General features: G+C 48.7%; 1 protein-coding gene and 1 long non-coding RNA gene across 6 annotated transcripts; both read right to left on the bottom strand.

The window, feature by feature from the left end:
- Nucleotides 1-17: 17 nt before the first annotated feature.
- On the bottom strand, nucleotides 18-9,235 carry LYSMD4 (LysM domain containing 4). Of its 4 annotated transcripts, none has more exons than XM_055715069.1 (4): nucleotides 9,180-9,235; nucleotides 7,318-7,602; nucleotides 2,879-3,227; nucleotides 18-551 (listed from the first exon to the last, which is right to left on the bottom strand). In XM_055715069.1, exons 2-4 carry the CDS (start codon nucleotides 7,585-7,587, stop codon nucleotides 340-342), a joined length of 831 nt encoding a protein of 276 aa, XP_055571044.1. In that variant the 5' UTR covers nucleotides 7,588-7,602; nucleotides 9,180-9,235; the 3' UTR covers nucleotides 18-339. The 4 variants fall into 4 exon arrangements, with proteins under 4 accessions (XP_055571044.1, XP_055571045.1, XP_005435645.3 ...); XM_055715070.1 differs by having other exon boundaries at nucleotides 9,211-9,234; XM_005435588.4 differs by lacking the exon at nucleotides 9,180-9,235 and adding an exon at nucleotides 8,419-9,107.
- A 5,729-nt stretch (nucleotides 9,236-14,964) lies between these two features.
- Nucleotides 14,965-27,123, bottom strand: LOC129736568 (uncharacterized). Of its 2 annotated transcripts, XR_008733349.1 has the most exons (6): nucleotides 26,792-27,123; nucleotides 26,502-26,612; nucleotides 25,895-26,086; nucleotides 25,034-25,291; nucleotides 20,394-24,792; nucleotides 14,965-19,443 (listed from the first exon to the last, which is right to left on the bottom strand). It is a non-coding gene; the product is annotated as an uncharacterized LOC129736568 (long non-coding RNA). The 2 variants fall into 2 exon arrangements; XR_008733348.1 differs by having other exon boundaries at nucleotides 25,034-26,086.

The raw sequence follows: 27,123 nt of genomic DNA, 5'->3' as shown, positions 1-27,123 counted from the left end.
CTCGTTGAGTTCCCTTGTGCAGTACCAGCTTTACGGTTCTTCTAACCAACACGGATTTTGGGGGCTCCATACACTGGCTCCGTTCCCGTTCTGAACCAACGCTCTGTAAGAACCTTACTACAGAACACTTCCAGGCATCTGCAGAACGCCCCGGGTAAATCCAGCGGGTCAGCTGAAGGCCAGACCTTCTCTGCCTGCCCCGCTCCACTGCCTTTGCTGCCGCGGCTTCTGGTGCTTGCCGCAAGCGCTGCAGCAGGCCAGGCAGCGGGATGAGTGCAGGGACGCGGGGAGGTGGCTGAGGGCCCAGCGGCAGGGCCCCGCTCCCAGTGCCACTCTGCCTCAGAGGCCACAGCTCTGCACTTTGAAACCGGCCACACTGAACCGGCGCTGCCCCCACGCGTACTGTGGGGCGCCGGAGCATCTTTCACCTGAGAAAAGTCCCTGCAGAGAAAGGTGTTCCCAGCTTCCGCTCCGTCTGGTGTGGGGTGGGCGTGCGGCAAGGCGCTCGGCTTTCCAGGGGAAGTGCTCAGCTGCGCGACAGCGGAGTCTCCCTGTGGTAACAAAAAAGCACAAGCCGGGGGTAGGTGGTGCTCCTAGTGCTTTTATTTAATTTGCTTTATTTAAAAATGTAATAATGCCCCCCCCACCCCAAACAAAGATACATTTCCTTCATAGAAGAAAAATAGAAATTTTTGTTCAGTACAAGATACTTTAGAGACCTCGTTTACAAAATTAGGTTCCCCCAGGCTTTCCTGAGTACTATTTTTGATGGGTGCAGAAAACACAGGGTGTCATTACACCATCGCCTGGCTCTGGCTCCGCCTGCTTGGCCAGCTGTGCCTCACGGCCCTGGAGCCACCTCAGTCCCTTTTTCCCTGTCCCATGCGGGTGCTCGTCCGCAGGCCAGGAGGTGGGCGCAGCTGTACGACAGGAGCTTGTGCCACAGCTCTCGCCCTGCGCCACCTTCGCTCACAAAGCCACAAGCAACAAGACCCCCCAGAAACCAAACCAGCCCCTCCCAAATCCCGAGGCAGCACTGCCCTGGCCTCGCAAAAGGCAGCTCTGGCCAGGCTGCGGCCCCGCTGGTGGGGCAGGCCGGCTGCGTGGGGCAGGGCCCTGTGCTTTCTGTAGGCAGCGGGGACGCCAGTGTGTGTGGGGCAGAAGGGCCACTGCAGTGCGAGCGAGCGATGGCTTCAGCCACCTGCCCACGCGCTCTACCCTCAGCCTGGGGCGGATGGCAGCTGCCGGCTGAGCGGCAGCAGAGCCCCAGGCGCCCAGGAACGGGCCGGGGCCCTCACCACAATGGCACGCCGCTCTCAGCTGGCTGCTGTCGCCATTGGGCCTCACCCCGTCCCTGGCCGAGTTTCACACCACCACGCTCCCAAACGCCTTGGCAGGTGGCTCTAGGACAGCCATTACCTCTGCCCGCAGTCCCTGAATTAAATTTCAGAGGCAAATTCTTCTCTGCAGCAAAGCTCCCTCCCCCAGGCCTCAGCTTCTGCTCACTTCTAGCACGTAGCGTTGATTGACTCAGCCCAAACCACACGGGCCTCAGGCTGACCGACATCCCAGGACACCTCGAGCCACTGACGCATCACTGGACTTCCCTACGCAAACGTCAGCAGTTCACCAAAACGTTTAACGCTCTGCAGCCTCCCAGCCCCACCCTCTGAAGGATTCCTTCCTGGACCTTGCAATTAAACGCCATTTGGCAACACTCTCAGGTGAAGACAACAAACAAGGAAACTCAAGTCCATGACTGGAACCGAGTGTTTGAGATGCACCATTATGGATTATTATTACTTTTAAAAAAAACTTAACACCAGCTAGACCTCCCCCCAGCAAACGAGCCTTTCAGAGGCGCATACCACAGGCCGAACCCTACTCTCACCTCCTCCTCCAGTGCTCTCTGGCCACCCATGGTCGCACTGACGTATTGGCCCTGGACAAGCAGCACCCTGGCGAAAGCACGATTCTGCACTGAGCTCTGCCTGCAGAGACACTGGATTTCAAGAGAAGTCTCTGAAGACTGCATCGAGGGGAAGAGGTCTGGGCTCACCCTTCACAGCGGTGGGCTTGAAGCACCCTAATAAACACAGCTTAAACACCTGCCCAAAAGGACGAAAAGGTGAGGTGCTGCCAGCATCCTCCTGCCGTGGCACACTTAGTGTGACACACTAGAAGTCACCGCCATCTTAGGCTTAAGTATGCCAAAACTGCCACAGTCTGAAAAAGATAAAAATGACAGTTTGGAGAAAAAGAAGAATCCCCGCTTCTACTCTAAGCCTGAAGCATTTTCTCAAACCACCACCAGCCCCCAGCTTTCCCATCACATTAATACTGCACTCTTCATCTCAGCAGCAAAGGGTCTGCTTCAGACAAGGCATAAATACCTGAAGCAATCAAGATGAGTGAATTGCTACAAAATACTTTCCCTCAACAAGAGTTCATGAATGTTAAGCCACCTGCCTGATGATATTTACAAGCAACAAAGCATCCTTATCTTTCTGTAAAAATCACCTCACCTCACTTTCAGTCAAGTTTGGGATTACAACATCAGCTACTTAAAAAAATAAAAATACTCTGTATTGTTATGCCCCTGAATGCACTCGAGTCAGTCACTGACGTACGGGCTTCAGTGCTGGGAGGACAGGCTGTTTGGCTGCTGCTCCCCTTTAGGATTTTTTTTCTACAGCTGAGCTTTGTGGTAATTTCCCTTCCAATCCATCTGTTGAAATATCTGAGGTTAGCATAGTGTTGGAGGTATGGGCCACCAGGCCTTGTGTTTTAAAATAGATGATATAAAATACTGGCAGGACAATTCCTATCAGGAGCATAATAAAAACTGCGTTCCACCACTGGATTCCACAGTCCGCACCATTACTGGTCTCCTGCTTCCCCAACTCAGGCGGCGGCCTCTCCAGCGCTTCCATGCAGTACTCTGTGTTTAGCTGGACCTCCGCCTGCACTGCGTCCTGAATGTTCTTGTCAATCCCCCTGAAGTAGTCGCTCAGGTGCCTGCCGTCAGCAGAGCTGCTCACACCGTCATCAGGCTCTGGCAAGTCCAAAACCGTCAGGCCGGTCTGGGAGGGCGCAGTTGGGAGCGGCTTTAGCTCTCTGCCGTTCTCCGTTAACAGCCCGTGGGGCTTCACGGGGATCTTGATGGACTTCAGTGCATACAAGTCCTGCTCCCGGATGAAGTTGTTGACGCGTTTGATATCTGCAACCTACAGAACCCAAAAAGGACACGAGTATTAGTGTAGGGCAACCCACTACCGAAGCAGGAAGGAGCTACAGAACTAGTGTTGCAAGCAGCCGTCAGGAAACAGAAGCAAGCCCTGGCTGCAAGTGGTTTAGTGTTTTGCAGAGACGTCCCGGCTGTTGCGGGGACCTTCCAGGTCCTGCAGGATAGAGACAGTCCCCTATTAAACCCGTCTATAACCTGCTCTAGCGCTCCCGTCTCTCTCATACGCTGTATTTTGCTTAGCACTGTTTTTCTTCCCTTTTGCTTTCTTTACCATTCGCTCACCTACTTTCTAATCCAAGTTAAGGCAAGAAAAGCCTTCAGAACATGTTCCTTTTTAAAACAGTTTTCATACCTTGAATAACACTCAAGTGTTTAAGGTGAGAGGACAACACCAGTACAAGCAAGCAAAACCCTCCCCCCTGCTCAGAAAGTGATTTTGGAATGAACAGAGCTCTGTCTTCAGAGCACACTGCAGCCTGCAAAGCAAGATCACAGCCTGGAAGAGAGCAGGCGAGCATCTCTCCCACACAGGCATGAGCATCCCTCGCTCTTGTTCCCAAGCACCACCCCTCTCCTGCATGACAGCAGCTCCCCACAGCTCATTTCTCCACAGTTGGTACAGGCTCCTGCTGAAGGTAGCTTCAGGCAATAATCTCCGTGCATCTGTGATCATCTTTGGTGGTTCGTGTGGAGGGCTCCCATCTGTGACCGGTATTCCCACCCAGCTTGGGGATGCCAATAGCAGTAAGAGCAAGAAAGAACACACCATATGTACAGCATAAGTCACAAGGACAGCTGGTATTAAAGAAGAGACAGAGACAAGGCAGAGTTTCTCTGTTTAATGTTAAATGAAGAGAAGACAGCTTAATACAGTGTCCACTCACAACCACCTAATAAGTAAGTACATGAACTTCTCAGTTGCCCTGAATCCTCTGTCAAATAAAATGGACTGCCAGCATGTGCAAGGAGCTCTCCAAAGCATCCAAAGAGACATGGAAGAACCTCGAAGGAAAGGCTGGAGGACACAAACCAAAGAGAACAGCAAGACCCCAAACCAAAGAGAAAGGCAACATGAACAGGTTAACCACCTCTGACAGATCATACACAAGAGAGACAGAACGAGGACTGCACTTTTGCAGAAAGTTTTAATTTGTTCTTTTAGAAATCTAGTAAATTACTGTACAAACTGCATTCACTGCACACTCACAAGCCTCAGGCTACCAATGAAACAGGGGAACTAAAAATAAGAAACCAAGAAAGCACTTCCTAAGCAAGCGTGTAAGTGCCATCAGCGCTAACACCACTGATAGTTCAGGGCAAAGATCTCCTTTTAAAGGACAACACATGAATACACCAGAAGGGAGCCTGAACATCTCCCTCCCCATTGCCAACACGTGTTCAGGACTACTTGCAGGCTGCGCTGCTGCCAGGAGCAGGGCGGGGTGCCACCCCCCAGCAGCACAGAGGTGTCAAGGGAACAGCCATCCCTGCTGCCCTGCAGGGACTTCCTAGGGGAGAGAGGAGCTGCCTCTGGCATCAGATCTTCCAGCCCATACACGCTGACAGGGAACCACACATCGAGCTCATCTACCGTGCAGTCCCTGAAAGGTGGCAAGTCTGCCACATGGCAGCCAGAAAGCCAGACTCTGCTGAAAGGTAGAGATGAATGCCTGAATCTCACGCTTACTCTGCAAAGCTTGAGAAATCTGAAAATGGGACCTTTAACCAAGTTCCTAATCTGGTGCCCCTGAGGCAAAAGGAATCCTCAGTTGCCGGTTCAGACTCCTCACAGCTTGTCCCAGTGTAACGTCAGGACTTACACCCTGCAAAATAATTTAGTTATGAAATAACAATCTCACCCAAAGCCTCCTAACTGAGGTGGTGCTTCAATTTTTGGTTTTGTTCCAATGGAAACAAATTATCGGGATAGTAAATATCCCCTGCAGTGTCTCCAATGAAACATGGTAATGTTGTGCTAAGGCTCTAGAAACAGAAAGTGGAGCAGCACTCACGCAGAAACAACAAACAAAGCTGATGGGAAGCATGCAAGCTGCACAAGCCATTTAGGCTTATTTTCTGTACTAATTTTTTTGGCTGCAGTGAGCTCCTCTTGTCCCAGCTAAGAACAATGCCAAAAGCAGGCCAGGACTATAAATGGTCAAGAGTAAAAATGATAATTTTGAAGTGCTTTGCATCTCTGCCAATTTATCTGTAGCGCACACAAAGCTGTTTGTTGCACTGTCTCAATACTCCCACCCTCAAGTCAACCCTGACCATTCCAAAACGAACAGCAAGTTCTTACTGATTTCAAGAAGCTCTTCCTGGATTTTTTTTAAACACAGTTGCATGTATTTGTGGCTACGAATCTTATGCAAGCAAAATAACAATACATGAAAATTGATCAGTGCCAGTCTGTAAACAGACAAATACATGAATCTCCAATAAGGACTTCTGTACCCCTTCAATTTAACCAGAGCAGGTCAGAAATACCCCTTCTGGGAGAGAGGGAGGCAGCAGGACAGTTTTTTTCCTGTGGGAGGAGAACACTGACTACCTAGTCCTTCCCCATTAGTTTGCTTTCCCCACCAGACAAGGCCAGCTGCCTTGGGCAGGCCAGCTGCCTTGGGCAGGCCAGGCAGAGTAAATCCACCTGTACCTGCGAGGGCTGAAAGGCTCCAGGAGCCAGGCAGCAGAGAAGGCAGCTGAACAGCCACGGCTGGGACAGGCCCGAGTCCTCCTGAGTTACTGTACAGGGGGAACAGCAGGATTTTTCATGCCATAAACCAAAGGAGTTGTTTAGAATCTTCCTCCTTGGAGTTCACTGAACTGCTGGGATTCTGCATAAGTGGCAAGAACAACACAATTGCTGCAGCTTAGAGATGTGCATACAGTCACAACTATGAAGTCAACCGCTGCAGCCGAGTTCTCAGGCTTTGCTGGTGCCAATCAAGGCCTATTCAAGACCTACCAGACTTGCTTCTTCACACGCATCAGGCTTGTCAGCAGAACCTAGAAGGATTTCTTTTTTGTTTTGTTTTTGTTTCTAAGGGAATGGGAGGGGAGGAGAGGAATTGTCGCAATTCCTTTAAGCCCTCTTGCTTCAGCTGCACCACACAGCTGTTGTGTTGTTAAGCAAGACAGACTGCAATAGTATTGCAGCGGTTGAGCCAGTACTGTATCATTATCCCCATTCAGGTCACTGTCCAATTGTTTGCATCACGGAACTTTTTAATCACAGTCTAGCTTGCAGATAAAGGAGGCTCTAAAAATACAGCTTTAACTGCTAAACGACGGGGTACTTCTAATATTCAGATCAGGTAATTAAACTTTTCAACAGTTTTTCTATCAAGCACTCTGCTTTGGAACAAAGGGAACATATTTTGTACTATGTTCCAGCTCCAGAGAAAATTCACCGTGCACATGCGCTCCCTTCTGCCTGCAGACGGCTGAACCGCACATGCTTCTGGGTAGGACAGCAACAATGAAAACCCATACGCACGGACAGCACCTGGAGTCTGGGACCTGAACTTCAGCACCTCTTCTTCTCCAAGTCCACCCGTTAAGACTCGGGCCTTCCTTGCAATATGTAAACTCATACCTTTTGAGAAATAAATGAAAACAAACCAAAACCAAACCAGACCACACCAGAGTGACACTTCTTTGTATTGTTCAGCTTGTTTCAAAAACTGCATGCTCCTTGAGAGCAGGGCTCTGACCCTCACTTCTGTACTCAGCTTCTTAGTTTTTGCCCGCGCTTAAATAACCAAGTAGGAATCACAACTGCTACGCTGCACTTAGTCACTCAAATTAAGCAGGAAAGCAGGTCACACAGGGTGTGAGGTTGACAACACCTTCCTAAGCTGTCAGCTGAAGAAATCTTTTTGGGTTTTTTTTTTTTTTATACCTTTCTCCAGCTCAGTTTTACCCAGATATTGACCATTCACGAAATACGTAGAGCAAACACTTGTCCGTGCCAAAAGTATTAGGAAACAGTGTGCCTTCCTTCTGGAAGCTAAGCTACACAGAAAACACCTCTGAAGTAATAAAACCCAACCAGAGACAGCTCTTACTTTACAACCATACTGCAAGGCTAGCTTGTTAAGATTATCATCCTCTGTAATCTCTCGTTCCAGAAGTACCACATCTCCAGCTCTGTCCTGAGAAGTGCTGCATCGCTGCTGCTCCTTGCCTCTTGGTCGCAATTCCATAACATTGAGTTCCTCCTCTGACTCTTCCGAATCAGACTGGCCATTGGGAAACACATACACCTGCCTGCCTGGGTAATTATGGATGGTGACAGGAGCCTGGAAGGATCTTGTCCGGCTCTCATTCAGCCTCATCTTTTATACCAGCACCTGGAAAAAAATCAGAAAACAAAACCCAAAAAATTTTGAATTTCCTTAATACCAGTGTTTATTTCTTAGCATGTAAGATTTGGGAGAATGGGCAAAAGCACAGTAGTTGCATGTGTGCGCACACACACAAAACTCTCCTTCTACCCAGACCTTCTCAGGGACATATCCAAAAGATGCCATTCTAACAGCAATGACAGAAATATTAAAAGGTTATGTACACAAACTTCAACAATGGGTATATTATTTTCAAACCTTTTTTTGTCTACCTGTGGACAAACCACTACATAACACTACTTTGCTATATATCTTAAATGTTACTTTCTGTAATTTCATAAAAAAAGGCAGCAGAGTCACTTGAGCAAAGTATCTTTAATTAGGGTAAAAAAAATCCATGGGACCGTATCAGCTCTCCTACCAATATGCATTAAAAACTTGACCAAAATTGTCCTTTATATCATGATCCTTTCCAGAAGTACTTAATTTTCTACACTTTGAATCCACATTTTAATTTCAGGGAAATGTGGTTTTTTTTAAAAAAAAAAGAAAAGGACAGGTGAACCTACACTTAACTTCCACCTGAACAACTAGTCCACCTGAATGACTCTTGTACAAACGAGACCAGAACCTGCCCGAGCACTTTGTTCTAATTACTGCTAGACCTACAGCTGCAACTCATTTGGAATTTACTTCCCCCCCCCCCCCCCTCCCCCCAGCCCCTTCAATCCTCAATTCCACAATCTGTTGTCAGGGTCAGGTATAGGTAAAAAACCACCACGTTGTCAGGGAACTCCATTGACCCTAGTATTCTCAACTTACCCATACAGGATTCTCATGGTGAAACCACTACCATTTTATGGCATCTCATTAGTACTGAGCACATCATCCCCACACCGCAGGCTCACAGCTGTGCTAGAAGAGCTTAAAATTTAAGACTAGTTTCTCCCTGGGCAGTCCGGTGGGACACCTCTGCCTTTGAAGCTGTAAGCCAGGCGGCCTCCTCAGAAGGTGCTCCCCTGACACACTGCCTGCTTCTCCCCAGGGAGGGCCACTTTTCTCCAGCCCGGCTCTGGCCACCCCTACCCTAGCACCCTGGGGTCAGCCAGGCGGGGTGAGGGCCTGGCTCCTGCCCCGCACCGAACCGGGTGCCAGCAACCACAGGGCGGCCCGGGCCCGCCCCCCCCCCCGCTTCGGCAGGGCAGAGGGGCACCCCGGCTGCGGGCTCGGGGGCCTCCTCAGGCCGCGGCCCGCCCGGAGCCTCACTCGGCCTCCGGGGGTCGGCCCGTCGCTCGCATCAACCCCGTGCCAGGGCGCCGCTCCCCCCAGCGCCTCACGCACCCGCCGCCCCCCTCAGCGCCTCAGGCACCCGGCGTCCAGCTCCCCTCAGCGCCTCAGGGGGGACCCCGCTCCCCTCAGCGCCTCAGGCACCCGGGGACCCCGCTCCCCTCAGCGTCCCAGGAACACGGGACCCGGTCCACGGTGAGTGGGCCCTGCCCCTCGCCCCTCAGACCCCGCGCCCCCAGGAGCGGCCGAGGCCTGTCCCCCGTGGCGGGCCCCGTCCCCAGCCCCCCTGCACTGACCCGCCGCTCGCCGGCCATCGGCCACACGCACCAACCTAACCCCGACTCTCCCCCAGCTCTCCTCCCATTGGCTAGAAGTGGCGAAAGGCGGGATCCTCAGCGCCGTCTGACCAATGGGCGGCGGCCAAGAGCGGTGGAGCGAGGTTGGTTGAGAGGTCAGCGCTGGAAGGCGTCGCGGGAGGGCGGGCCCCACTTAAAGGGCCCGCGCCCCCGGCCCGGGCGAGGCCTGTGCCCGGAGCACGCGCAGGGGCGGGCTGGCGGCGTGCACCCGTGCGCCGGTAACATTCGTTGTACTCACCGTGACAACGTACATTGTACTGACTATAGGTACAGTTACAACAGAACTTCAGTTACTGCATTGCCAATATACCGATCACACACAGACGTAGATCCCTTCTCCCGCAACCCTGGCCCCGTTCCGGAGGAGCGAGCGCTGCCGGGGGGCTGCGGGGTCGCTGTGGGCCCCGGCCTGCACCCCTGGGCAGCGCAGGCCCCGCGCTGGCCGCTCCCCATGAAGGGCACTCCCCACTGGTATGTTTTCCATGGCCCATGCTGACTCATGGCTTATGTTTAAAGATCAAGCACGGGGCGATGTCTAACGAGTTCCGCATGCGAAGCTGCACGGGCTGGGGGCGGAGGGGAGAGATCGCCCATCGCCGGCTGCAGGCGTTAGCCAGACACCGCTGCCCAAGGGCTGGCGTGACGGTCTCGTGCGAGGGACGGCCCTGGGTTCGGTCGGAGGCATGAAGGGCTCTTGGCTCTGAAGGAGATGGACAAACCTACTTTTCAGTTAAATTAAAGCCAAGTGCCGTTTCCAGCTACGCCTTTGCCTTCCCTTGCGCAGCACAGGTGCTGCCGACAGGGAAGGCAAGAGGAGACAGTATTTCCCTCCAGCTCTTGCCACTGCTAGGTTAGATGCAACATCAGTTGACACGTCACATGTCAAGAGGAAGGAAGGCTCCCCAAGCATCGACATTATATTTTTTCAGCAACAGCCATTACTTCCTCACGGCTCACTTGCCCACACATCTTTGTGGGGCTGAGTGGTTTCGGCCGGGCTGGAAGGGTGGTGGGAGAGTGGCCAGGCAGGACTGCAGCTGAGCCCGGCTCCTCCGAGCAGCGAGCCAGCACCCCATCTCCCAGCAGGTATTGGAATTTCCTTCCCTCCATCCCTGGGCCAGCTTGTCTCATGAGCAGATGATTTTGAAGCTCAGCCAGCTTACATCCTTTTCTGACCCAATGGATGATGGATTCTGTGTGCTGGAGAGGGCTCTGCAAGTGTGGGGACTAGATGAGATGTGCCAAAATGCAGCCAACTGCTACATTCATCTGGAAACATGGGGGAAAAAACCAGACTTTGCTGACAAAGCTAACTCCAGGTTGGCTTACTTGTCCTTAACTTGCCATTTACTGCTTCTTGTTTTCCTAACTTTTAAAATATCAGGAAGAACTATTCACTGATCTCGTGGAAAAACAGCAGGAAATGTAGATGGGAAATTGCTTCATCCTCCAACTGAAAGATCCTTACAGATTCCCTATGAAAAAGTGGGTTTCTCCCAACTGTTGGGATGAAACAGCTGTTAAGAAAATCAAGCAAAAAAGCTTTTAAGAATCAGACTCAAAATCACTTCCCTTTTTGGATTTGTCTACACAAGTCATAAACATGGAAACACAGAAGTATTCAACTGGTGTCAATTGACTGCAAATAATTCAAGCTCATTCGTGCATTGGTACAGGCTGAGCTGGACATTTGCTTGTGGTCCTGTCCTGGAAGAAATGTGTGCAGTGTCCAGACTACGGAGCACAACATAACAGGTTATCTATCACCGAGATCTAAACATCCCACACAGACCAATCTGCAGGTTTCCTACTGTCTCTGATACATACTGACCCCTTTTCTGTCTGCCCAGAAAGTCTTCCAGCAGTCCTAATGGAGAAAGAATTAAAGCCTTAGAACAAACCACACCAATTTAGAGTCTTTCAGGCCTTCATCATCAAGTGGAAAGGACAGAAGAAAGGCCTATTTCAGTTCTTTGTTTGCCTTCGTAGGCACCTACATTGCCAGTTTGCTTCCTGTCTTTTATGGGAAATCAAAACAGTTCAGGATTTCTTTTCTAACCCTCTATGGAAGATTCTGCAGGGACCAACTCCGCACTAGTTCATGGAAAGGTCCTTCATCTTGCTTACTTCAAGGAACCTGACAAACAGCTCTAGTGGTATCTACATAGGATTTGGATGGATCTTGACAAATTCATTTTAAGCAGGACTTGGTCCCAGTCCGTTCTCTGGTGGTTTCTTGACTTAAGGCATCCCACAGACATAAACCACCTCAGCAGTGTGGCAGCACTGTTTGCCGGCATGAGCAGGACCCCAGGTACCTGCTGCTGCTGTGGTCCCAGGTAATGACACTGCTTTCCCTCCCAGCAGTCTGTCTGCAATAAACTGATGCTGCAAAAGGATCATGGCCCCTGTGTGAATTACTGCTTTAAATGCGCAGCGTTCTTGAGCTAGAGGGCTTTACAAGATTCCTTTCATTGTGGCCTAAAATTCAAATGACAGATATGATGGGTTTTACCAGGCCTGAATAGGGAAATGGCAGAGAATTAGTGTCCGTTTTGAGCGCAGCCCTGCCCCTTCTACCCTCTGAGACATTCAACTATCGTATTTTACCTTGAAATACTATACTTGTTCTCACTTCAGCAAGAAATCTGCCTCTAGCAGAGTGGGATAATTTCACTATTAGGTAATTAATGCAACAAGGTTTTATTACACCGAAAAACGCACCACGACTGGAGGCTTTTCAGAATGTTTTAGATACCTATCTGCTTTTTCCAGGCTTTTTCAGGGTGAGCAGATACATCATTTCAGACTCCGCCTAGTGAACTGAGGGATGCGCCTGCTGAGCAGCTTTGTTACTGCAAATGTTACTGCTTCCCAGTGGCCTCGCCATGCTGCAGCTCAGCTGATGCAAACTGTGGTCAGTATGAAGAATATGTTAATGCTTAACAAGAAATAACTGTCTCTTTTGTAGGAGTGCTGATGTTGGCTCTGGGCCAACTGTGTGGATGATGTCACCATTCCAAATAATTGGAATATTTTTGTTGTTAGCAGATAGATTGTGAGAGCTGCAAAGCCACAAACAAGTGACATCTGTCTGAGAGCTGAATGGTTCAGTCGTCATACACATACAACCAACATAAGGGTCATACATCCCCTGAATTTCAGGAGGAAATCCTCCTACCCCTGACACGTCAATGCAGAGGGCAACAGAACCGAGAAAGTCTTTCACTTAATCCAAAGTAGCAATGCATCCGTGATGCTGGGCAACAGCCCGCATTCACATCAATGCAAGCTCCTTCCCGGGGGGTGTCAGAGGCAATCAGTTTGCGATAGAGAATCAAAACTTGAATGAAGGCCTTGGCTGGGGCTTTCCAAAGAGAGCATAACCCAGAAGAGGGCTCTCCTCTTCTGTCCCTGTGACTGCTGTAAGCTCTTGCTTGGATCCTGAATTGCTGTTCTCTTCATCACTTTGGTTTTCTTCCTCTTTTTTCAGGCTCACTTCAGAAGCATCAGAACTGTCAGACACATATCCCTTGTGTCTGTCTTTGCTTCTCTTTAAGCAGCCTTCTAAGCTCTGCAATAAAATCTATTCTTTGGATTTCAGATCTCTCAGTGATAGTCTGTTTTCCACCACTGGGAAACTAATAACTTAACGTGCAACTCGCAGAAAGCAGCTCCAGTATCTCTTGCGCTGGTATTCAATTAACTCGCCTGCCCAGAGATGGGCCGTTTCACACATCCATGCACATGTTGCTCACCGGTGCTAACTGATGCTCAGGCTACACAGCTGCTCAGGCTGGCATCTGATGGTTTCCAACTAGCAGAAGTAAAAATTGCAATTTATAAATCACCAGGGCCATCATTGTGACTTGATCCATAATTTGGAATTAATAAAAGCAAGTCAGAGTGAAATCATTCACCTGTTTCTTTCACCGTATGGGCTATTAACAATAAAAATGTAGAATGTACAGTCAATAAAAGATGAAGGCGGGGACCCTCACAAGTAGTGAAGTACCATCCTGACACTAAGTACAGCACAAGTTAAAGACATACCTCTTGAGCGTTTGCATCTTAACATCGACCAATTATTCCTGTTTAGCATATACAGGGGAAGGCTCCTATACAGCATTGTGAGGCAAAAGAATCTTTTGTAATTTCTGATATCGCTGAATTATAAAAACAAAACAACCCCCTGCCCCCCCCCCCAAAAAAAAAGAGGGTATTCCTATTTTTATTTCATTGTTTACTAGTGGGAGACTGGGAAGGCAGCTGTAGCAAATCACATCCATCTTCAGGACGTGGCACTACAGAAATTATCATGCTTCTATTGCAAATAATTTATAAATGCTGGGCTTTACTCTGGTTTTGGACTAATGTAGCATAACTGATTTCAGTGAAGTTACCCCCTCTGTTAAGCCAGAAGTATGAGCCAAATACAACAAAATAATACTCTCCCTGGTGTCTGCAGTGACTAAGTATATGTGGGTACTGTACATACATTTGATTTAATTATATACACAACAATAAGTTTGAGAGGTTGATACAGTAGGCATACAACACAGGGAAGAAAACCTCAGTTAAATTAAATTAATTATAGGTATATACATAATATAGTTAATTGAGCTATGGAGGTTACTCTGAGTGCATGTTTGGTAGCATTGGGTTACATCTTGCCTCTGTTAATGGTTTCTCCTGTTGGAAGCGCTTGTCTAGCTCAGCAGGTTCCCAGCTTAGCCATGGGCAACTCCACATAGGAGCGCTACTCCTGTCGTTGACCGCCCTGGAAGCATCTTGGGCTGAAATTCACTCTCAGGAACAAGCTGATGGTTTAGGTGGCTGCATCTGGAAAGAAGCACAAAGCCTGCGCCTGTGCTGCTGTGCAGGAGCAGCCCCGAGACCTGGCTGCCAGCCAGCTTCACACCTTAACTGCAGGGACATCCCTGGCTCAGGGGTGACCCAGCCTGGATACAGCCTACACCTTCCTTATGCAAGGGTACACCCAGTAGCAGTGTGACACCCAGCCCAGCAGCATGCGGACAGTGGCCTGTGGCCCTCCCCAGGTAGGACCCTGCTGTTGCTGGCAATGAGATGAGGGATTTGTCACCCCTCTGAGTCAGGGTGTGAGGTGCTGGGCACCCTGTAGCTCTGACTTCTTCCAGGGCAGCAGCACAGCTCTCGCCTCCACCCTCACAAGCTTTTTCTCCTGTTTGGAACGTAGCAGGTGTTATAATAAAGACCCAGCTTCATCATTCAGCTCCAGCTCAGACATCAAATTACTCCCACCTACGAGGACCATATTTGCAACTCTCTCATGTATGCTTTGACTCTTAGGAATGAGACTTTTATCTTGGGAACCAGAATGCAGATCTAAATAGCACTGCCGTCTCCTGGAGGAGATAACGCGTCTTTGCTCAGAGACCTAGTTCTGTGTTTGCCTTCTATCACACAGCACCATTTGGCAGGGGCTGCCTGGTTTGTGTGATAGCAGACACTGAATTACTTCAGAAAAACACGGGATTATTTTTTATATTTAAAAAAATGACTAATTAAAAGTGGTTTTAATTTTGCAGTTCATATTTTCTTGGGATTGTGCCAGATTCTGGAGTCCATACGCCACACCCTGTCCTTCTGGAGGAATTTGGCTAGGGAAAGCACTGTAAGATTTGTTCCCTTTCCCCTCCCTTACTCTTAAAATCCCTCCCCCTCCCTTTTCCCTTCCCGCAACTGGTAAATTGTGAAGAGCAGGAATGTTCCTGGGAAGAAACCCAGGCAGAATCACATTCAGAACAAGTCAAAGATTTCTTGCATAGCTGAAGCATGTGTTTGCAATTCCCAATTGCTGGAGCACATAAGCCCTGCCAGCGCATGTTGTTCCCTTCAGATGTTCTCAGGGAGCTCTAGGCAGTGTCCAGGGTAGTCTGTAGACAATGTTTAGCTGAGGCATTGCTCCTTGGCCCATCTGTTAATGGTGCCAGGGCCAAAAAGGCTCTTGGTGAAAGGACGGCAAACAGCCAACCCTACCTTTCCAAGAAGCTGTGTTAGTGGTGGCCAGAACCATTGGGCTGCGTGACCCCCTTGAGCCACAAACTGGCTTGATTTGGGCCAGTGAAAGTTTGGCTGCTGCTACCAAACTATCACCCCAGGCTTCAGGCAGCGTGTGGGACTGATGCTGTCTAGAATAATTAGCGTGTGCAGCCCCAACAAAGTACTGCTCAACAGACAAGGACAAAACCATGAGATCACTAATGAATGTGCAAAAAGTAAATTATAACTGTTGGGAAGAAGCAGATAGATAGCCAGTAACTACAGCCTGTTCTCCCTTCTGCTTGAGAGATGCCACTGATCCAAAGGGAATGCAACTCTTCCAAGAGGTTCAAAACTGGAACCTAACGAGGCCAAGAAGGATGGGAGCTGGAGGCTGAGACAGGTTGGAAAAGCACAGCTTCAATGTATTTGTGAGGAAGCTTTTGTCCTTGGCACTATGCGGAGCACAGTGTATTACACAAAGTGAGTCCTTGCTCAAGCTGGTGCTGATACTGGGGAAAGGCAGGCTGCTGAAAGCATCACTTGTCTTTCCAATGACCTTATCATGTGAGCTCAGCCTGCCAAGAGCTGTCTCTCGCTCTGTGCTCCTTGTGGTCTGAGCCAACAAGCCTGAACACGCTGTGCTGGTATCTAATATGGTTCGGCATTGCATGGCAGTCTCCGAATGTAGCGTGTGCATCCTTTCAGAACAGGATGATGCCACCTCTGTGCTTGGCTGCCTATCGCATGCCTCCATGCTGTCTCCAGCTCGTCTTACTTCCAAACATGTCCAATCTGACTTTGCAATTTTTTCGAATATAAGGTGCCCATGGGAAGGCCCTGAGCTTGTAGGAGGAATGGAAGAGTCTTCCAAAGCAAAATCTTTCACCTCGGTGGCTGAGAGGCCGTGCTGTGCTTAGCCCGGCTCCCCTTCATGCTTGCCAATAGGATTCCCACGTCTTTACTGGAGCATGGCAACAATAATGAGCAGTAACACATGGGGGCAGCAGCCGCCTCTGCTTTCTCGTCAGTCTGGGAGTCTGTGGTTGCAGCAGCCTTGCAAGGGCCTTGCAGAACTGAGGTGCTCCAAGATTTGAGGGTCACTGTGCTGGGCACAAGCCCAGAGTGACAGCTACAGCTGCTGAAGCTATGGGAAAAGCATGTCGTGGGACAGAGGGGCTTTGTGGCCTTATGGGACAGGATGTCAGCGCTGCAACCTGTGGGTTTGTCATTGTATCTGGTCCTTCTCCAGCTCCTGCAGTCCCAGCCTAAGCAGTTCTGCACTCACGTTACAAAGCGCATTAAACCGGTGGACAGTTACCACATTGCTGCATGGCAAATATGGCTGGAGTCAGAATCCCAGGCCTCAGTTCAGATGCCACTGCATCCCACTGGACAACCCTTGCTGAGATAGTTGCACTGCAGGCAGGATGGAGCCCAGCACGTTTCTTTCAGTGAGGCGAAAGGAAAAAAAGATGCTCTTGCCTGACTGCACCATGAAGAAAGATGCTGGGTTCATGCTATACCATTTATTCTCTCAGAGACTGAATGTTCAGGTAATGAGGAAAAGCCTTGATCTTGCCGGTGAAGGTCATAAAAGCCAAGTTCTCAGAGTAGGAGCATTTCAGTTCAGGCTCTGGGATTTTCTGGCAGGGCTATTTCCAGGGTTTCTTTTTTCCTGTTCTGAGTGAGCAGAACTTCAGGAGTTACTTGTGCACCTGATATTTGCCTGATTGCTTGTATCAGTGCTTCCCATCATGTGAGTAATGTGGTGTCTGAGTGGTATTGGCCCATGCTGATGCTGGAAATGGCAAGAAATAAAAAGCCAGCAAAAGCCAGCCCTGTCGCCAGAAGTGATAATGGATTAATTATAATAAGGGATGGGAAACAAAACATCCCTGTGCTCCATAAGTAATTAAAAAAAATAAATCAGATAAATTCCCAGATAGGAAAAGCATTTTCTGTAACTGAGGCTACTACTTTAATTGGAAAGTGCTGTTAACACAACTGTCTGACTGAGGTGAGTGCAATAGCACAGCAGGGCTGTTGCAGATCTGCAAGTAAACAGCTGAATCGCATCTCTCAGCTTCAATCTGCAAATTTCTGAAGCCAAAAGAACAGCTTTAAATTTAAAACTTCTGTTGGAGCACATGCTTCAATTGGGCTGAGTGCCAGGACATGCAAAGACTTAGGGCACTTAGAGTCTTATGTAGATGAAAAGACAGTGGGGAGTCATTTGAGTTGGCTAGTAATGTACTAAGCTATAGCAGGATCTGCCTTCATTCCCTTTAAACCAACTTGCAGGGAGGAAAATCGGGAAAACTGAGACTTTATCATTGTAATTGTTACAGCAAAAGCTAAGGCTAAGCATGGCCCTCACACAGCTCCTCCTGTCTTGCACATAGCCCAATAGAGGGGTCCCAGCCCCAAGCCAGCTCTGCCCTTTCAGTAACTGGGCTGTGAAGTAGCCCCTGAAAATGCCCAGCCCCCAAACTGACCACCATTAAGGACATATGAGCTGCTCTGTTGGCTGTTGTTTTCTATTCGTTTCAAACCATAATCTCAGCCAACCTTTAACCACAGTAACAGGAGAGGTTTGCACTTACCCTTCTTCTTCCCAGGAGCTCAAAGTGCTTTATAAAGCCGCAGCCAAGCAATGCTACAGTGGTCCCTCTGCTATTGCACAGTGGTTCCCTGAGTTACAGGGAAGTGAACTGATTCACCCAAGGCTGCACAACACGTTGGCATGTCAGCGCAGCCTAGATCCCAGCTCTCTGGGAAGCTGGGGCCAGCATGCATTAAGCAATGAGAAAACGTGTCTGGCTGTCCATAAAGACTTAGAAAAGCTGCAACTGCAAACTGTGAACAGTAGCAAAGTGACACAAACACTAGCAGCATGATCACCAGGTACCAAACAGAGCACAACTAGTCAAATCAGTTTCTTGCAAGGAAAAGGAAGAAGAGCAGAACAATGTCTTTTACTATGTGGGCTGTGACCCTGCTGGTTAATGCTGCAGCTCCCTGCACAGGCAGGCCTTAGGTGGACAGGCTAATTAAAATTACCAGGAGTCTATACAATCCTTTGCTGCAACTCTTCACTGCCAGAAGCTGCTTCATAATATTTCCAGCCATTTCCCTAAGTATCCAGCAGATTGGACAAAATTAAAGAAACCTGGGTCTTGGGCTTCAAGGCCACTGAGAAGTCACTAATCAGGCTCCCAGCTGAGCCGAATGCAAGGAAACATTGTTAGCAATAAACACAGACAAATCTTCTCTAACTGGAGCCATGGAATGAGTATATGTTTCTAGGGAAACCTTCACCTTGTCTCTGGACCACTTTCACCACAAGGAGAGTAGCCCCAATGGACAGTGCGGGCTTTTACTGTAGTGTCAGGGACCTTCTCAGATGATAAGAGAAAAAAAAGACACAACAAAAGCTTCACAAGCAGAAAAACCCACCCATAGCCCTTGTTCTGGCATAGCGTTCTCGTCCAAAGCGGGGGGGAAGGGGCAGTGTTTCCACTTGTTCTGAGGCTAGTTCTAGGAGTGTCTTACTAAAAGCCAAGGGTCAAATGCTGATCTTTCTCTTAAAGAAACAGTTCCAGGGAATGGGTCAAAGTCAAAGCAGTTGCCAGCTGCAAGCACAGCTCACATCCCACATATGACAGAAAGGCCCCGTCCTGCAGTACGTGCCTGTGTGTACCCCACTCTGCGCAAGCGAGCAGCCCTCTGCAGAGAGCTGAGCTGTGTGCTGTCCTGCAGCCAGCCTCCGGCCCAGGCACAATGCTCCGGCAGCCAGCAGGCTGGGACAAAGGGCTCGGGGACAGAGCTGACCCTTTGTGGCTGCAGGAGCCCTCGCCCTTTGCACGCCCACACAGGTGGTGGGCAGGCAGCCTGGGGAGCTGCCAGGGTGGGGGCCAGGGTCACGTCTCACCAGGCAGAGACCAGCCGTGCAGGCAAGACTTTGTAGGTCCAAGGCCTGGATGCCAGAAGGGAATTTCACCACGGCCCCCTCCATGAGGAGTTGGTTCCGGGGTCGTGCCCATGAGGAGACAGTCAGCGTGGCATGTGGGTGCATGGGAGCATGTTGCCCATGATGCTTGGCTTTAAATCTGCAGGGATCCTGGGGAAGCTGTGCCAGGACCCTTTGATGCCTCTTGGAGTGCTAAACTCAGAGCAACTACAAGAAGGAAAAAAGAAAGGGGAAGAGGAACTATTAGGAGAATCGAAGTGACAAATGAGCAGATGAAAGGTACAAAGTGTCATCTTTCTTTTGTGCTCCCAGGTAGGACTTTACCAACATCAGAATGAATACCACACAGAACCAGGCAACAGTGGATCAGGTAACACACCCCCAACCCCAACCCCTTCCTTAAAATTCAAAACACACAAATGCTGCGGTCTTGGTAAAAGCAAATCACTGACCCCTCATCTCATCATCATTACGTGTAACCCAAAGCCTGTGGATAGCAGCTACAGTAAATTAACATGTGCAAAAGTACCTGGATTTGATCTGCTAATGGAGAAAAAAATTTACAGGCATGTTGTTAAGAAAGAATGAGGACTAATTCTCTCCGTTATTCATTTTGTTTGATTGTGCTTGCCCTAGGAAACATGAGAGCTAGCAGGGATCATATTAGCAAGGAAAACAGAAGAGCAACAAGTTGATAGTTTAGAGTTCATGCAAACATTATGTCAGTCACTGAACCAGAAAAAAAGCTGGCTCAGAGGCAGTAACTACTATTGATAAGACAGTCTCAGGGAGCAATCTCAGAAAGATGTGAAAGATAGATGGGAAATTGTGCTGCAGAGCCAGGCTAAGCAATCAGGAGAGAACAGTGCATCATCTGGGTTTTTTTTCTTTGGTTTCCTCCCCATTCTCCCCATTTAATACTAGAAGAAAGATATTGTTGCCTGTAAAAATCGTTATGCCTGAAGAGGTAACACTGGGGTGCGCTCCTGCACCAGTGCTGAACTGCTGGGTAGCTTTGCTTCAACTTGCTGGAGAAAAGCATAGTAAAACTATTAGCTATGGATCGCTATATGATCACATTACCTCAGCTTTAAGTATGTACACTTACAAAATCCTTGCTTGTGGGGAAAAAATATACTGCAATGGTTTCAACTTACCAGAAAGCTGCTCCCACCAGTTACTCTTTGTGGAAATGTCAAAGGAATGACATCAAGTCCCAGGTGGCCAGAGAACACAAGCTATGGCTAGCCAGGAGGAGAAGATGCTGTCAAATGTGGCATCTGGAGAGGTGAGGAAAGCCAGGGCAGCTTCTTGGTCCAGAAGATAAACCTTCATGCCTTTTTTAATCGATATGATGCATTTACAGATGTTTCCAGAAAGGGGCGGTAGAGACCTAACTCATACAATGAATAGAAAGAGATGTCCTGATCAGGAAGAAATATAAAGAGCAAGAATTATTTGCAATGTTTCTTTTCCTTGGCATACAGAGGTTCCTCCATGTGTCCATGCAAATAAAAACAACGGGACCAAAGTGGGACTGCTTGGTATAACACAATAATTTCAGTCCACTCTGAGATCACTCTCTTCACCTGCTTTTCGGAGGATGGCACTAACTGCACAAAGGTGGATGCTGTGTGGGTTGCAAGAGCTGGCACAAGGGTGTGCAATGCATCGGGGAGCACTATACAATGCACTGCTTAACACACGTCACCACAGCAGCGTGGCAACCTCTGAGTTGGCTTACTAGCAGGGGAAACAATAACAATTCGGAAAGGTTTACTATCAGGCTTATGAGTATCATGGCTCGCCTCTAACACAATTTGGCTTCCACCTAACCTTGAAAGAGAGGAGATGAGAAAAAGGTGTGCTTATAATATCAAGATTCCCAACAATTCATGTTGGTGTGAAGGTGTGAAGCAGAGAAGCCCAATGATGAACCACCTTTACAATCTTCTTAGGCTCTCTTGAACCACTCAGAGTTAATTCCAGAGCCGATTCAAGCTGCTGCCTGAAGGAAATGGCACAGTTATTTTTACCTTGAGCAAATCCCACGTTTTCCTGTGTTTAAGCCACTTACCCCATCCCTATGCTATTGTTTTATGCCATTTGCTTGCACTGTCCGTAATCCACAATGGAGGGGGTAATTTTGTGGGTGGGGATGTCTCGGAGCTCCAGTCATGGAACAATGCAACAGGCATAAACCATGCAACCAGTCTCTTCCTCGAAGAGTTTCTGGCTGAAGTACAAGATTTGAAAACATGAAAGCGAGCAGGGGTCAATGTGAGGTGAGAAACCAGCTATCTGCAGCAGAGGCAGCAACAGCTTTATCAGGAAACCAAGAACCCTTCTGGGTCTTGCTCTCAGCATAGCTCAACACACCAGCAAACCTGGCTGCAGACTGAAATCTTGGCTTCCCCTGAAGCCAATGGCAAATATCCCACTGGCTTCAATGGGAGCAGGACTTCATGCCAGATCTCGTGCTTCCCATTCCTTTGCCGTAGCCATGAGAGCAAGCTTCCCTTCCAAGGCTGTGTCTGCAGCTAAGGCCTTCAGGAGCAGAAGAATGGCTTTCCTTGCAACCTGAGAAGTATCAATGGGAAATGAAAGACTTCTTTTTAACAGAAATGGTGATTGCCCTAGAGAACAACTTGCTTAGAGCTAAGGGGCACTCTGGAGCCCCCTTTCTTTCTCTCTGATTTTTTTCCCTTAGGCTTTAACTGCCCAAAGGGTGCACGGCAGCTCAAGCACACAGCTTTTGGCTGTGATGAAATCACTGGTGGGAGAATGAGCTGGGTCATGCAGCTAGAAACACTCACCTCTCCCAGTCCTAACATCCCTCATTCCATACCTGCTCACATAGCTGTACCTATATGTAGTGTGACTTACAGCAACACAGCAAACAGGCAGGAGAAGATTAAGTTGGTCCATTTCTGCTTTTATCACAACAGAGTTGATGCCTATTAGAGGTGGTAAAGAAAGGGATGCTGGATGAGCTGTGCGCTGTCCACACAGGACTCTATGTATGCTCTGGCACAAGCATCTCTCTGCTGAGATGAGCATCTTGAGAACTCCAAGCTATTTGTGAGGTGGCAAGGTCACGGCTCTCATTTCCTGCAAATCTTTGCTTTCCTTGGCAAAAATCAAGAATTTTGTTAGGGAAATCTTGGTGGGTGTTTTGTGATCAGTCAAGCACAGCAGATTACGTTACTGGAGGGTGTATACAGGACCTCCCATCTTCTAGGCATAGTAAAATGAGTCTGTCTGCTCCAGAAATTCTGGAGTCACCAGCATGGTGCTGACCACCTGTATTATTTCTTAGGTCATGCAGCATGTCTACTGGATAGATTGATGTCTGTACAGCTGACTGTTTGCATATCAGTTGTGGAGGCAAAGGAAATTCTTCAAATCCCAGAGCACAAATGTTCACTGCTAGAGAAAAGCAGGTGGAGATGTGCCAAGTTAGAGCTTCTCAGTTGCTACCCCTGTAAAGAATGCCCTGCAAGGAAAACTAGAAAATATTTCATGAAAGAGCAAAGATAACACAAGACTATCTAGCAAAGGGCAGAATTTAATATTAATGGCTTTCCTTTAGTCGCTCTATTTCCTGTTCCTAACTTAACCCTCTAAAATCAGCAATGGTCAGAGAAGGGCTATAAACTTTTGCACATCTAAAAGGTCTTCCACTGAAAGACCTCAGAGCACTTTGCAAATATTAGGGACTCCCGAGGGATGGCTGTGCCCTGAGGAGGCTTGCCCTGAGGAGGCTGCTCATGTAGGCAATGGGCAGATACTGCTTTGGCTGCAGAGGCCAAACACTGAAATTTGACTTCTGGCCTGCTCTGCAACAACATCTTCCTTCTTTGTCTCCCAGTTCATAACAGGAACCCAGGAAATGAGAGGAGCTGGATTACCCTTGAATTCACGCTCCAGATTCAATGTGAAAACCCCCTCCTCACGGACAGATGGGTAATAGACATACAGCAGTGATGTGACTGGTGTCGTTTCAGCCCATCAGCCACTTTGGGATCTTGTCCCTGCAGGCCCTTGGGGTTACATGGTGTACTGTGCATGGCTCAGCTGCTGGTGTATCTAAACATTTCAGTTAACAGCACCACACCAAAGCTTGCCTTGAAAGTAAGCTGGAGTATCCCCATCTCCCCACCCTTCCCTGCCAACTGGTGCTTGCCTGGAGGGGTCCAACTATTTGTCAAGGCAGACAAGAGATGCACAACAGGGCTCCTCTGAGGAGTCCCATGGTCCTTTGGTCAGAGAAGATCCTTCTGTGCCACCCACATCTTCCTTTAACCTGGCAAAGTACCTGAATTACTAAGCTGGCTTGCCAAGAGAGGTTTAAGCTGGAGACACCTCTAGAAAGATGGCTCTCATTAGGGGCTGAGGCCTGCAAAAGAGCACAGTGCTGGCTGGGGCACGGAGCTAGGGAGAGAAGCATTAGTCATCGCCTGCCTCATGTTCGGACCTTCAGACAGTCTCCTCTCTTGGAGGATGCACTGTTTTGCCTGTATGACTGTTGGCAGAAGCTAATGAGCCGAGCTGGTTGAGAATTTTCCATCAAAACAATATTTCTGTTTTGCCAGAAGACAGTTTAAAAATTAAGTGGAAAAATTACAGAAAAGAGTCTGGGTTTTGGCTGACATTGTTGGTCAAAAAAATCCCAAACTTGAGATTTTTTAGCCAAAAAGAGAAGTATTTGGGGTAAGGCAGAGGAGGAAAGGGGAGGTGCCTGGCAAGTCTTAGCGATACTCTGAAAAACATCTAAGAAAATCTGAGAAAAATGAGGATGTTTTTGTCAATTTTTTTCCACAGTGAAAGCTACTTCTGCTTTCAGAACCATTCTATGGGGAGGCTGGAAAACAAACAAGCAAATATACTTTTTCTTTCTTACACATATGGCTATAAATACTCATAGCTTCTAGTATAAGCATAGGCAGCAATTGCTACAGAGAGATACGTAAGAAAGACGAGATCTCTCCTAAGGGCTGCCCAAGAGCCTGCTACTCAAAACCTGTAATTCTCAGAAAGGGACACACAGACAGAGCTGATTCTGCTGTGAGTTTGTACAGCTGATAGAAAGCCTTGATAACCTCACAGTTGCCTTGTGTACAAATAAATTGAGCCATGAGGACAGCTAAGGAAAAGGCATTGCTTGCGAAGGAAGGTAGTGTGCACACAGCTATTGCAAAACCATCCATACTTAATAGTCAGCCAGCCACAGGCAATGTTGTTGCTAATAACGTTCCAGAGAGAATGGCACATAAATACCTGGGAACCCGCAGAAAGCTGTTTTCCATCTTGCTTACACAATAATGTGGTTTTTCTTTTTCCCCTTTAAAATTATTTCTTCAGCAAAACATAGCTGGGAAAAAAACCCAGCAGGAATCTTCCTTACCCTCTGGGAAATGTGACTTGACAGCATTTCTTGTGCACAGTGTCACAGAAGCCACAAGGAAGAGCGGCTGGCAGCTCTGGGGGCCTGCCGATGCCTGAAGAGAGCAGCAGTCCGGTAGTTCAGCAGGGCCCTCCTTCCTTGGCACAAACCTGGGCATAAAGCAGAGGTGATGGTGCTGAAGCCAGCGCAGCACAAGTGGCACAGAAGGTGAATCAGCTCTGTGAGAAAACTGAGATATGACATGTTGTTATTAGGTAGTGGGGAATAGGGGAGGTTCAATTTATAGTGATTTCCTAAGGAATTAGACCATGATTCTGGACAGGATTTATATTTCAAACAACACTTAATTTTTTTTTAAGGACTAATTCAATGTAGATGTGGATTTCATACCTTTTCCTTAATGACAGCAGCACCGGGGGAAGCACGCTCAGAAGTACTGACGTGTCCTGGCAGGGGCTCCGACTGCTGCAACTCGCTTTGCTGACAGCCTGAGCTTGACTCTCGTCCCACGACAGCCCGGGGTTACAGTCCCGGCAACTTCCACCACAAGCAGCTCTGGCTCAGAGCCGCTGAAGTGATAAAAGACTTCTTGTGCGAACATCTCAGGAGGAAAGTTTGGTGCCAAACAAAGCTGCAGTCTGGTTGGGTCTTTTTGCCATTAGAGACAAAATCAAGGGGAAAAATACAGAGCTGGGGAAATAAATGGAAGCTGCAAAATGTTCAAATAACATCTTTTCCAAGAAAATGAAAAAAAACCCAAGAATGGCTTGTCTGGCTTTGCTGGCCAGGCTGTGGTTGCACTGATCTTGGTGCAACCTGAAGATCCTGTTAGAGGATATCCCTTTTTCACCAATTCATCGACAGTCTGAATAGTTTCACTGCCTGTCTCCAGGATGGCTGCACAATGATGTTGTAGTATGCAGTGACCTTACAGAAAACTGTCAGTGATCTTTCAACAGCTGATGCTTTTTGGGGTAGTGAAGCCAGCCATACAGCCTGGCGTGCTACCAGCACTCTCCTCCTGCTGAACAAATGAGCATTTCCCTCTCTGCCAGCCCACATTTTGAGCAGTATCCAGGCTTGGGGCTGGAACTTGCAGCCCAATTTCTCTAAGGGGCATCTCTGAAGAGATGTGAATCTTACCCTTCACTATTTCCAATACCAAAAAATGTGTCTGAGGGTACAAAACCGGTGGGGAATATCCCTTTCCCTCCCCTGCCAGTGTGGTAACCACAGTACAGGCTCCCTCACTTGAGTCAGAAGCTGCCTATGCTCATCTCGATGCCTTTTCAGGTTGTTGCTGCCAATAATCCCAGCTAGCTGCTTTCGGAATCTGCCTTTTCCCCAGGACCACCTGTGGTCTGCAAGCTCTTGAGAGAAGGACCTCTTCTTTGGGCATAGCCTTCCAGCATCCACATGTCTGGGTGTAGATTCTAAGTGCTGCTGCACAAAGAACATTGAATCATTATAAAACTCCTCAGAACAAAAGTCATCCAGAAAGCAACAGCAAGGGGAGTCATAAGGCTACTACAGGAGTACGATGAGAAAAACAGTTTTCTTCAAAGGACTGAGGGAGCAGATTAAATACACTTGGGCAGATGAGGGAAGGTGTTTGGTATAGATTGCAAAGCTGGCAAAGTTTCTGGTGGGTGCAAAGCAAGTTTGTGGGGGATAGAGCATTTGCTGGCAGAGCAGAAGGGGAAAGGGACAATGATCATGCAGGGAGGGCGAGGCCATGAAGTGTGCCTGGGAAACAGAGGAGGAAGGACAAGGCAAACACCTCTGGAGCCACACCGAGACTGCAGTGAGACCCTGAGGCTTAGGAGAGGCTGGAGACGCTGAGGATACAAGGGCTTACCTGGAGACTGAGCTGTGCCAGGAGGTGGCCCCACACGCTGATGTCCTGTGGGCTCCCCCGTGGTGAGCGTGCAGAGTCACTCTCCCCCGAGGTCGAGGAGGATGCCAAGGCCTGTGACATGACCCAGACAAGTCACACTGGAGGCTCCAGCTCCACCCAGGCCACAGAGGGATGAAAGGATGAAACACCCAAACAGGAGCCTTTCACAGCCAAACAAGAGGAGCCAAGGGAAACCACACCTTTCAAGAAAGCCCAGCTGCTTCTCCCCAGCAGCCGAGGCAGATACCTACCCCAGGCCATGTGGGCCCAGCCAGCATCTCGGCTGTGGTAACACACAGGGAACACATATGCAAGCCCCAGACATCAGCTGCAGGACTCTGCTAATTGCTAAAGTCTGTCTGAGTGTCTGGCCACCATTTGGCAGACACGGCAGCTCTGACAAAATAATAAATGTGGTACAGTGCAGCCTCCAGGCGTTCTTCGTGGGGTCTGTCACATGAAAGTGGCATGAAAGGAGACGAGGCAATGCAAGACACATGGAGGTCAGCTTTGGAGACTCTCAGATTACCTTCTGGGTAGTTACTGCTAAGGGGAGTTTGTAGTCCCTCTCTGCTTATATACT

This window comes from Falco cherrug, chromosome 7, assembly GCF_023634085.1.
Source record: "Falco cherrug isolate bFalChe1 chromosome 7, bFalChe1.pri, whole genome shotgun sequence".
NCBI lineage: Eukaryota > Metazoa > Chordata > Aves > Falconiformes > Falconidae > Falco > Falco cherrug.
This window is presented reverse-complemented; position numbering and strand designations above follow the sequence as displayed.